A 13,135-nucleotide genomic window follows, 5' to 3' on the forward strand; every position below is an offset into this window, starting at 1 on the left:
AGCTCGACATTGTAAAGTGCAATTGCTTGTATCAGTGAGTTCTGCATTTTCACATTTTTAAATGTTGGGAGGTATGCATGGGGGTTATGATTTGTTAAAAGTACCTAAAGCATTTGCTTTTTGTCAGTTTGGCAGAGATTTAAGTTAAATGGAGGGGTTCCATGCACCTTGCGTTGGTGGGAGGAGGCAGCGTTTTCTACGGCACTGTAGCATAAGGGTTTGCAATCGTGTCAAGCATCACAACCAATAAGATGGTGGCTGCCACGGTGGACGGCGACACTTGCCAGAAGGCGTCTGTCAGGGAGGTGCGTATTGCGGTGATAATGCCACTACACAGCGCTTTTTACAATAGAGCCGAGGGCCGGGCATGCGCGCTCGTGTCCGTTTGCGAATGGTGTCGGAAACGAGCCCGTGCTTGCGTCATTACGGCCGTGTGAAGCAGTGACGAGCACAGAGGGATCCGGACATGGCGTACGCTTACCTTTTTAAGTACATTATCATCGGCGATACCGGTAAGAAGCCGCCTTAACTTTGCGCAGCCTGATAGCGCGGAGCACCGACTTTAATGGATCCGGGGGCTGTGTGCCAATCAGGGGAAGGGAAGGCACATTATTCTCTGGCTGCTGGGCCGGTGCGGGCGGGGCCGGCCGGTCCTTCCATTTCCGCAGTGTTGGAGTCGTTGACGTGGTGGATAAGAGGAGCGCTAGGGCCCGGTGGGGGTATACTGGGGGGCCTGCATTGTTCCTGGGGGTTCATGTTGTGCTCGGTATGTTCGGGGTACAACAGCCCATCACTGCTGCTGCCGCCTCGGGCTCAGCCAGCTGTTCTTCCGCCCCAGCATCCCTGCATCAGCACAGCGCCAGGTGCATCATGTCACCGGCACGGCTTTCCATAAGGCAGCACACCGGGTGATGGTTTGGTCCGTGGCAGCCAGAGGCCTGCGGGCTGTGTGAGAGGGGAGTGCAGTCATAGGACGAGGCCCGGCATCGCTCTGATTGATTTTACATGCTGGTGTCTTCTTTGGACACGACTTACATTACAGCCTAGAATAAAGCGCTCTAAAGCCGGCCCTGTATACTGTAGCTCGGGGAGAACTCTGACCTTTCAGAAAACCCCAGGCTGCGGATCATGTGCGGGGCTTTTTACTGCCCTACTGACTGTAAGAAGTGCTCTCCGGCAGGGCTCTAATCAGGGATCTGGTAAGCCTGACACTCTGTGGGTCCTGAGCTGCCAGATAAATCCATACGTTTTAGAATATATACTCTACTCTTGGAAGGTTTTTCATGCACTAGGTATGTAGTGGTCTTATAAATCATGAGTAGTAAATAAGTGTATAGTGAATCTTGCAGGTAACCCTTGGCACTCGTTTGTACTTTTTTGTATATATTATTACTATTATTATTCTTTTATTTATATAGCACCAGCAATTTATGCAGCGATTCTTCCAATACATATATTCAAGAATATATAGAATTGACAGACAAAGCGATACATTAGGTGGAGAGAGCCCTGCTCGCAAGCTTACACACACACACACACACACACACACTCCCTTCAATAGCCTGGATATAGACTGCAGACAAAAGTTTTATGTTTAAGAGATTCAGAAGTATAGAGTTTATTTGCATGAACTTCATTTAACCCATTGCGCTCCCATTGCTCCCTTTGACAATTCTCAGTCTCGTATATTTATACACACAATATTGTAAAGTCCTGTTTTTTTTTTTTTTGTGAAGCAGGAAGGAACCAGATTATATGAATATTTTTTATATGGCGCCAAAAGTTTAAGCAGCGCTTCTTACAGTGCAGAGACAAACCGGTTCATTAGGTAAATCTAGAGGGTATGGGCTCGAGGGAATGAATGGGTACCCAGGAGGGCAAAGCCGGTTTGTTTAAAGGTGCCGTCGGATTCTGCACTTTTGTACTGTACAGGACACCGGTACCTTCTAGCCCTCATCCCTCTGTCCTAGGACTTGCCCATCCTAACATAGGTGTGAGATCGCATCCTTTCAAATAGAGTGTCACACGTTGAAACGTTTTTCTTCACACCTTGACCTTTGGAATTTCATAGAATATTATTGTGTACCTTGGTTGGCAAGCATATATAATTTTTAGATAGGAAATTGGAATCTGTCTCCTTTTTGATAGAGCATTGTACGTGTTTATGCTTTCTTTTGCATGTATGTTTCTACTAAAATAACAAAGAAATCAAACTGCTGTAACGTTTAATGTTGGTAAGTTTTTGCAGGCTGTGCTTTGATTACACGCCTTGTCATCTGGGTTTGTGCGTTTCTCCATATTTCAACTAGCATCAATACATCAGTAAAGCAACCTGTACATGATTCACTGTCTGAGGCTTGATTACTTCTGACATCATAGGTTTAGTTAATGAACCCTTCTTTTTTTTTTTTTTTTTTTTTTTAAGAGGGCTGAACCAGCCAAAGGGCTGCTTTCCTTCAGCAGGCACAAGGCCCTTCACATTTTCAGTGGTGGGTGTTTGGTGGGTATACTATGTCCTATTCATGTCCATCATCTTCATGCCTAAGGCCCACCTACTTATAACACAAGGGGAGCCCACCGATGGGGATTTCCTGATGAAACATCGTGCACTGGCACTACACAAATAATTTTTATCTTCAGTTTAATTCTAACCAAAGTTAAATGGAAACATATGGATACACTTAAATATACATGAAATACATAGTTGTACTTTAATCTGATGTAGGTTTCAGCGGGGATGATGTGACCTTGTTATGTTCTTGACCAGAACTAACTTGGACGCAAGGTCACCTCTTAGTAATATACATTGTATAGTTCTGGTAGATCATTTTTGGCCATGCAGCTATAAAGCATTCGGTTGTAACAGACACTGTATCAACATAAAAGTGTAGGAGGAAAGGCATCAACAATCCTGCCTATAGGCCTTCAATGTATGTCATTATTATAATTATTTTACATATAGTAAGGGGAATCCATGATGCACCTTCTTGTTCCCATAAGGCATTCCTCACTTTCACCATTTATCGTTCCGTTCTAAGACTACATGTTTTTTTTTTTTAATGAATTTGTCAGCAATCGGCGGTAAATCTTTTTTTTTTTCTTCTTAACTAGCATTGAGCAGGTTGTGGCATCATAGTCACGATGAGTGGTGCCTTGTTGGACGGGCACATACAGCCCATCCTCATCGAAATCCATTCAATCGCTCAAATGTTTTCATCTCTGCAATTCACTTTGCAATCCTGGTAGATCATATTTCTGCTTTAAAATGCAGTCAAATAATTATTCACTTATAAATCCACTTAAAAGTAAGTAGTACTACCTATTTAACCCTTCCCCCCTTGATTATTCCCTAAGGGCAGGGCTGGACAAATTCCAGGTAGCCATGGCTCCTGGAATTTGTTCCGGATGCACCTAGCATTTTGTGCTAGAATGAACAGCTCTTGGTAGATTTACTAATATTTTTTAATGTCAGATTGGCTCCTAAATTGGGCCAACCCTCGCTTACTCTTAGTAATAAAATTCTATTCACTATTTATATAAGGTAAAGATGGTTGAGTTAATTGGCAGAAGCCGTTTGCAGCCCTTGCTATGGAAAAGTGGCTCCCGGTTCTGAATTTTGATCTTATAGTTGACATGGACAAGGCTACTAAAAGATGGAGGATGGGTATATAGAGAAAATGTAGCGCATTGTGACATCTATTGTGTAGCATATTCTTGCGCACGCGTTGAACCGATCCCATAGAAAGCTTCTGGTTAGACTGGATTTAGCCCTATGGATGGATGAACGTCTTTCTTGCCCTGTTTTTTCTTATGGAGCTGGAGGTGTGTTTGCAGACCATTTTGCTTAATGTTTACGCAGGACCTGACAAAAAAAATATACGTTAAGGCAGGGCTTGACAAATTTGTTTTGAATCTAGGAGCCAGCTAAAAAAGTTAGGAGCCAGGATTTTTTTTTTAAGCTAACAGTTTTATTTTCAATGACAAAAATTAATGATGTTCCAAGGGAACCCCCCCTCCCATAAATATAGGTCCACTTTTCTCGAACCCCTAACAAATTTTTTTTTTCCACGTGTGCACGCCGGCCGCTTTAATTTTGCTTGCACACGCCGTGCTGCCCTGCTCCCGTGGGCCGAATACAAAGTGACTACACCCCGAAATGCGTAGGGCAGGATCAGGTGTAGCCCCGACGGACGTCTGAATCCACTGTACTGCTGCTCAATAATCCAATACCCTTCTGTGTGTTTAGTTAACCTGCTGTGTAATTGTTAAGGCACCTGTTTAAAAGGCACGCTCCAGCCATCATATGCACTTTATGATGTCCCTTTAAATTTACATGGTGTCTGCCTTGCAAATGCATGGGGGATTCTGCAAAGCCCCCCAGATATTGGCCGTGCGGAAGATATGTTTGGTTATTTTTAAAACGACTAAAGCGTGTTGTTTGGTATTATGCCTCTCAGACCACTGAACACATAACACCAAAGTTATGTATATATTTATGAAATTATGGAAGAAAGGGTAAATAAATTAAAAATCACATTCTGACTGCCCCCCCCATTTTTTTTTGTGTTCATGTAGGATTGATAGCTTCTGCTTTGGGTGTCGTATCTTTTTAATGCAACTAAGACTGTTAGGGTGAAACTTCTGGACCTCTTTTGTGAGGTACTTGTAGTGCTTTTTAGCTTAAAAGTGAAGTCACATAGGGGAAAAACTAACGTACATAACATACAGTACTCTATATATAGAAATGTCGGTTGGCAATGATGATAACCTGATTTTGTTCCCAAAAACTGCCTTTTATCAACAAACCTGGAGGGTGCTATTGTCAGTCGTGATGGGTTGGGTGACTTTCCTTGCTCATTCACAAAGAAACAGAGAATTTGACAACAGGTAGGAAAGATTCGGCCAATCTAGTCTGCCACATTCAGTATATTCTCTATGGCAATGCTAATGAAGTCTGCTCTTCCTCAGACCTTCCTTAGTCGGAGTGTACATCTGGCTCATTAAGACTGAGTCATTCTATTGTTGCACATAGGCTGATAAGGAGTCAGGGTGTTTGGTTAGATCGGGCTATGATAACAAAGCTAAAACATTTACTAATGGCTGATATGAAGCTGCCTGACACTATATTATGTAAAATGGAAACAGCATTGCTTGTGAGATACTAATAAAATTGTGGGAGTCCCTGTTTTAAGAACATTGCGTTTCTATATCTTGTCATTTAGGGAGCGCACACACTTTCAGAGTTTAGAAAGAAATAATCCTGCATGATTGCAGATTAATGCAGGGGTCAACAAATATTGTTTGGATCTATGAGCCAGCCAAAAAAGTTAGGAGCCAGCTTTTGTTTTGTTTTATTTTTCCTCAATAGTGTTTTTATTTTCATATATTACCCAACCTGGCGCCCAGGGTTTGTTGAGCCTTGCCATACACTAATGTACATTTACACACTCTAACACCCTACAGTAACAGACACACACACTGACGCTCACAAGCACTAACACACTATCGTTACACAAATTATACGCTCATACACACATGCTAACACTATATGCCGATATATACACCCATGCTAATGCCACATTGTAACATAAACAACACCATACATGCTAGCACCACACTCTTATATAAACACACACAGGCTAGCACTATACATAAACAAAAACTGTATCTGGCACTATACATGCACACACACTCTATAATATATACGCACACTGACCCCAGCACTGTACATACATACATGCACACACACACACACTCAGACTGACCCCAGCCCTATATATATACAAACTGATACTACAGTACACACACACACACACACACACTCTGACAGGCTGCCTCCAGCACTATATATATATATCACACCCTGACACTAGTGTATACTGTACACAAACTTGGACTGACTCCACACTGACACTACAGTATACACATACAGCCACTGACTCCAGACCAATACATTTACATACACACGCACCCCCTCACATACACTGCTCCCCCTCTCGCCTGCAACACCGCTATCTATCTTCTGCCCTGTGTAATGCATAATTCAATTAGGATATGGGGGTCTTTCGAGCTATTCTTGGATCCTAGGGTCGCTGGGGTGGCCCTTCAAAATGTAAAATGAAGTCAATGAGATGAAACGAATCTCCTGTGAACTCTCCTACCATCTGTTAAGTGAATAAAGCCCAAAGTGTTGTTTCTTATATTACAGGGGCGTCCAACATGCGGCCCGCGGGCCAAATGCGGCCCGCGAGACCTCGAGGTGCGGCCCGCGTAAGATCGGCAGCCAGGGCAACCGATCTTACGCGAGCCGCACCTCAAGCCCTGCTACTTACTTGTGGGAGGGTCTTCTGGACTGCACACAGAGGAGGCGGAGTTCACGTGACATCCTACTTCCTCTGTGCTTTAGCAGAGAAGGCAGAGGGTGGCCGCGCCCCCTGCTGAAGTCTGTAAGCGGCATCGAGGAGCTGCAGAGCAGGTAAGGGGGTGGGGAGGGTGTTTGAATGAGTGTGTGTGATTGAGGGAATGAATCTGTGAATGAATGATTATATGAATAAATGAGTGTGTGTGTGTGATAGCATGGATGTGTAAGTGCTGGAACCTAGGCATGATGGGACTGTGATTGCTGTTAACAATCACACTCTTATCATGCCAAGTCAGCCAGTACATGCTGAAACCTGGCCAGCTGCCCCCCTTGTGTATTGATGCTGCCAGCAGTATGGGGTCTGCACTTACAGCCACCCTGTACCAGCATGTACTGGCTGACTTGGCATGTTAGGAGTGTGATTGCTAACAGCAATCACAGTCCCATCATGCCTAGGTTCCAGTATTTACTGGATGGATGTGTAAGTGCTGGAACCTAGGCATGATGGGACTGTGATTGCTGTTAGCAATCACACTCCTATCATGCCAAGTCAGCCAGTACATGCTGAAACCTGGCTAGCTGCCCCCCTTGTGTATTGATGCTGCCAGCAGTATGGGGTCTGCACATCACTTACAGCCACCCTGTACCAGCGTGTATTGGCTGACTTGGCATCATAGGAGTGTGATTGCTTACAGCAATCACAGTCCCATCATGCCTAGGTTCCAGCATTTACTGGATGGATGTGTAAGTGCTGGAACCTAGGCATGATGGGACTGTGACTACTGTTAGCAATCACACTCCTATCATGCCAAGTCAGCCAGTACATGCTGAAACCTAGCTAGCTGCCCCCCTTGTGTAGTGATGCTACCAGCAGTATGGGGTCTGCACATCACTTACAGCCACCCTGTACCAGCATGTACTGGCTGACTTGGCATGATAGGAGTGTGATTGCTAACAGCAATCACAGCGAGCACAGTCCCATCATGCCTAGGTACCAGCATTTATTGGTTGCCTGGGTTGCCAGCATTTACTGGTTGCCAAGTCATATTGCTAATTTTGTCCAGTTGTGTGTTACCTACTTTTATTAAAAATGTGAGTTTTTATTATTATTTTTAAAGGTGGGGTCATTTTTGGTTTTGGCTAAGTGAACCCTGAATGTTTTGGTCCAGAATTTTCATTTTAGTTCATCCCTAGAATAAATCTAGGGAATCCTGAATTTGTAGTCGCAAAACTTTCTAGGCCTAGAAATCAGTGAGAGGAAGAGTAAAGGTTTTGTGTCATTTTACTTTATTTTAATCTGCATATTTTATTAAAGGCCATATTTTTTGTCACAGTGAAAAATGAGTGTGGCCCGCGCACGTATACAATTCTGATGAAATGGCCCACTGCAGAAAAAACTTGGACACCCCTGTTATATTATATCCTCAGGCTGAGCAAGAGACAGAATGGCCATGAATAGTGTGATTGCGAACACCTGTGCGATATACTTGGCTTTGGAAAAAATAAAATAAATTTTGAATTGCTCCTAGAAGCGTCAGCATATACCTAGGCAACATCCCTAAAGGCCTTATGCTTAGCAACTGTACGTACGAATGATACAAGGCAGGAGGGACACATGCCATAAACAGTGCTAGAGCTTCTGAGCTGGACTGAGAACTGGTGTTTACCTGTAGACATGGTAGAGACCATTTAACCCCTTAAGGACCAGGGTTTTTTTGAGCTTTTTTGGGACAAACAGGACCTTTTTAAAAAAAAAAAAAAAGAAATTTGTATATATAATGTATACGTGTCCAGGGCTCTAGGCATTGGCCTTTGTTTTATGGACACTCGTTTTGATTCTTAAATAACAACTTGTGTCAAAATGCAATTGAAATAGAGAAATAGCGCTCCAGCCACCTTACCAATAGTTGGATATAATCAGCACCGTAAATTTGTTTTATATTTCTTCATACAGCTGTATCTACGGTGACAAAAGACGTTACTCCTGCTGTAATTTGATTCTCTGTTATGAAATAACCTGGCGAAGATGAACCTTGTAGAGCTGATGAGTACAGAGACATGTGACACAAGGATGTCACATCTCAACTGTTTGTGTGTGGTCTACAGAGACACATTGCACAACCCATACTCATTCCCCTTCCTGGTCATATGTCTTTGTGAATAACATGTTCTATAACGGGCCTTCTGGCGACATACTATATCAGTCGCAAATAATTAGAAGGCAACATTGCTTCCAGATAGGGAACATCGTGTTCAGCAGATCCTTATAAGAGGAAGAAAACATGTAACTGGGGACCTTACAAGTAGCCCTGGAGGGGACCTTAAGAGTAGCCCTGGAAAGGTTAAGTCTGCAGAAAAAGAATGATCTGGGAAATAAATAAAAAATGATCTTGGGGTAAATAAGTAACCCTGTGGCTATTGAATGACCATGCATTTAGCATGGCAGGGACTGGCACGGGGATCTGTTGGCTAAGCCCGTGTTTTTTATCTGCAGTGCTCTTGTTCTACCTGTTTTATGAGCTCCCATTTTACTGTTTTCTTGTGAGTTCTTCGCAACTGTGAAAGTTGTACAATGCCTGCAAAAGCCTTGCTCGTATTATCAGAGACCCGACGAGTAACCTGTGTTTCTAGCTGTAGGTGTGATTATATCTCGCTTTTGATGACTGTTTGTTTGTAGTTGCTTTTAGAATTAGTTATATTTTAACTTATGTTTCTAAGTTTTTCAATACTTTGTCCTTTAAATATTGTGGACAGCTTCTGTTTGCCTGAAGATGCGGAGCTCTGAGTGCGTAAGAGTATTATAATGGGTGCAAGTTTTCTTGATTCTTATTACCGTATTTGCTCGATTATAAGACGAGGTTTTGAAAAATACCCCTCGTCTTATAATCGGGGTCGTCTTATAATCAGACCTCAAATAGGTCTGACTATGAGATGACTAAGATCCAGATCCCCCGCAGCTGCAGGGGATTTGGATCCTCCTGTCCGCAAAAGGCATATCATGGGGCACAGTCAGTGGCATATAGGGTTAAAAGGCATATCATGGGGCACAGTGGCATATGGGGGTATAAGGCATTTCTGGGGCAGATGTGCATAACTGGGGGGCAGGTTGGAAAATAGAAGGAAATAAAACCAAAATATTTTTCTCAATCATAGCTTTTATTAAAAAAAAAATTGTTTAGATGAATTAACATTTACTGGTAAAACTTTTTTCCTATAGGGTCGTCTTATATTCAGGCTTTTTCTTTTTTTTCCTAAATTAATATTCAAATTTGGGGGGTCGTCTTATAATCGAGTAAATATGGTATTCTTCCTTTGGTTATTCTTGGTTATGGTGCAAGTTTTATTTCAAAGAAATGTCCAATGTAATTCAGGAAAATAATATCTTAGCTGCCAATTTCAGGCAGACTACAGACTTCCTTAACTTCACTGAAACCTGTAATCAGACTCATAAAATTATATATTTTAAAACCATGTGAATTGATGCAGTGTAGCTTTAGCTTTAAATGGATAGCAATTTGACTTTTTTTTTTATCATGTCCACCTCACCAGATTCGAATAACCTTTCCGAGGGCTACTTTGCAGAAATATGTTTAGCATTCACAGTTAAAGGTGCTGCCCCACCTGCTCTGCAGAAATTAACACTTTAATCCCTTCAGGACCAGTGGTTTTCAATACCCTAACACTGGGGTAGTTTTTTGGGGGGGATTTTTAAACCAATTATGCATTAGTTTGTTCAGGGCAGGTAAGGCCTTTATTTTAGTATCACAGAAATACATAAAACATAATTATCAATGATAACATGGTAAGAAAAAAAAACACATACTAAAATGGGAAGCAATACATTGGGAGTTATTTTTGCTAAGAATTCTTTCTACACTGTGTCACAGCTGAACAGTGACCCAATTTATCATCCTCTTACAGTAATACCCACACACATGTTTTACATGTTCAAGAGCAACATCCATTTTATTATCTGGATGTAGTTTTTTATTAAATAATTTTGTACTTGTAGTGGTAGGGCTAAGGGATATTAGGGCACTTTTTTAAATAAATATATATATATTTTTTTTTTGCTTATCCCAGTGCAGTATGGCTCAACACTACTTTGGGCTCACACATTTTTATTTTGTAAATTTGTTTTTGGAAGCAAAGTTTCTCTCTCTGGTGCTGATGACACTTTGTGATTTGCATTGCTGGTCTCGTTACTCAATACCTTGCGCCGAGTGCCTTTACACACGCAATTGGTCAGCAGGAAGCCAATGATCCTTCTTGTGCCAACAAAGGAGAGTCCAGGCTGTCAACAGCCAGCCTGATCTCCTGTGCAGCTGCAACAAAGTCAGGTATGTCGCAAGGGGCATTAATAGGCTAATAACTAAATGCAGCATTAGAAACACAATTTCTAGTACTATTAAATGCTCACACTTCTAAAAAGTATTTATTATATTGACATATTTCATGGCTCTATGAAATGTAAACACTGCCTTAGTAATAGAAATGAGCAACATTCTCATAATGGATTTAGTTTTAAATAGTGGTGAAAAAAGGGGATGCACAAACGGCAAAGGTTATTTCAGACAGTTATAATGTATTTGTAATAATATATGTAGAAAAAATAAGATTGCTAGGATCTGCTTCTTTCTAGTTTATCAAAACTAACAGATTGTTAAAGTAATAAACTTTCAGATTGTGGAAGCTGGGATCTAAGGCAAAATATGCCATATCCACTGCCACTGACAATATACATCTGCTTTATTGATCCCTGATATACATCCTATTGTGATGTGATATCTTAACCTTTGGGCTACTGCACTTTTACGTTTCCGATTTACACCAAGTGACGTTGACGGCCGGGTTGCCTTGTAAATTTAGGGTAATAAGAAGGGATGCATTGCAAAAACACTTGCTGTGTCTCTGATGTTCAGAATCGGTGTATGTGAGAGTGCGACTGAGCGTGGCTGTCTGTACATGTGGATTTGTGTGAGTGTGAGTACGCGCATGCAGGTGTGGCACTAGACGCACTGACGTGAGAAGCAGCGCTCTATAGCATTTAGGTTACCAGCTGCATGTTAATTATTTCCACCATAAATATTCCATGCCGTTTACCGAGCCTAGGCTGCTAACTACTACACGATTAGTTCTTCTTTACGTTTTGGTGATTTGTGTGGGCACTAGGTGGCACTACATTATGCTGTTTGTTTAAGCCTAAAATGTACCCTCCCAACAAAGTAAATGCCAAAACAGTATTGGTGCATTCATTCTTAGTATTATTATTTTCTATGATCTTTTTTTTATAGCACCACCAATTTATGCAGAGCTTTTTAAATTGCATTTAAGGGTGTAACAAAACTAGAACTGGCAGACTAAGAAAAGCTGATACATTAGCTGAATAGAGCCTTGCGCACAAGCTTGCAATCTAGAGGAGTTATGTAGACAGTGCCTGGAGGAAACGTGTGCTTGAAATTTGTTTCTTTCATGTAGAATTTATTTTTCCGGTGTTCTTTTCTCTTGCAGGAGTTGGGAAATCATGCCTTCTATTGCAGTTTACAGACAAGAGGTTCCAACCTGTACATGACTTGACAATTGGTAAGTGGATTATAGCTAACTGCTAATGACATATTTTATCTGGATGAGAGATAAGATAAGAAACCACTGAAAGACTTGTTTAACCCCTTTGTGACAATTGCTGATTTTATTTTTTGTACCATTTGTGACAACGGCTGTTTTACCATGTCTGCGGTGCTCGTGTTCAGTCCAATTTTCTTCTTTCCCGTTTACTGAACACGGGATTGTATCATATCATGTACTATAAAAAAAAAAAAGTATAAAATATGGTGAAACATTGAGAAAAAAAATACTTTTTCTGACTTCTACTTGAAAAATCTTTTACTTATCTATAAAAGCTAATAAAAAAAAAACCTGCTAAATAGATTCTACTGTTTGTCCTGAGTTTAGAAATACCTAGTGTTTTTGTTTTTTGTTTTTTTTTCTTTCTTTTTTTCTGCACGTTATAGGGCAATAGGTACAGGTAGTGTTTTGCTATTTCAAAACCATTTTTTCCCCCCAAAATCTGGTAATTCTGCCCCATGTGCTATTTTGGGTATCTTTGAAGCCGGCCAATGCAATTTACCCCATCAAATCATATATTTTTGCATGAATTCTACCACCAGTCTTTGTCAAACTTTGTGGTAGTCATTTATTTGCATTTTTTCACACACATTTTACTTCATGTATGAATTAACAGGTTCTGGTAATATGTGTTCAGCAGCATCTCCTGTGTACAGTGATACAACCCACGGGTTTGCCTGGCTGTTTTGGGGCAAATGTTGAACTTTGACATTTGGTGATCCACTGCCCATGCCCGATTTGGTACATTTTTGAGCCTGGCCAATTTAGTGTGCCCTAAAAAAACATATATTTTTGAAAACTAGACACCCCAGTGTATTTCAAATGCTGGTATGTTAACTCTTTCCATGCGCTAATTCTACCACCAGCCTTTTTTTTTTGTGTGTGTGTATTTTTCCCACACATGTACTTTAGGTATGAATTTACAGCTCCTGGTATATATCGCTGTCACACAACACCACAATATGTGTTCAGCAACATCTCCCGAGTAAAGTGATACCCCACATGCATGGGTTTGTCGGGTTGTTTGGGGGCTAAAAAGCCATCAGATCATACATTTTTTATAAGTAGACACCCTATGGGCATTACATGCCAGTATTTTAACTCTTTCCATGTAAGGAAATAAAGCGCTAATTTTAGGACTTGCTCATA

At 41.3% G+C, this 13,135-nt stretch overlaps 1 protein-coding gene across 1 annotated transcript in view; it reads left to right on the forward strand.

Annotated features, from left to right (window-relative positions):
• Positions 1–399: 399 nt before the first annotated feature.
• RAB2A (RAB2A, member RAS oncogene family) overlaps positions 400–13,135 on the forward strand; it is a 39,527-nt gene continuing 26,791 nt past the window's right edge. The window contains exons 1-2 of the mRNA XM_053466884.1: positions 400–512; positions 11,873–11,944. Coding sequence (XP_053322859.1) covers positions 467–512; positions 11,873–11,944 — 118 coding nt within the window. The 5' untranslated portion in view covers positions 400–466. The remainder of the gene's footprint in view (positions 513–11,872; positions 11,945–13,135) is intronic.

The sequence above is a fragment of the Spea bombifrons genome, chromosome 5 (assembly GCF_027358695.1).
Source record: "Spea bombifrons isolate aSpeBom1 chromosome 5, aSpeBom1.2.pri, whole genome shotgun sequence".
Taxonomy (NCBI): Eukaryota; Metazoa; Chordata; class Amphibia; order Anura; family Pelobatidae; genus Spea; species Spea bombifrons.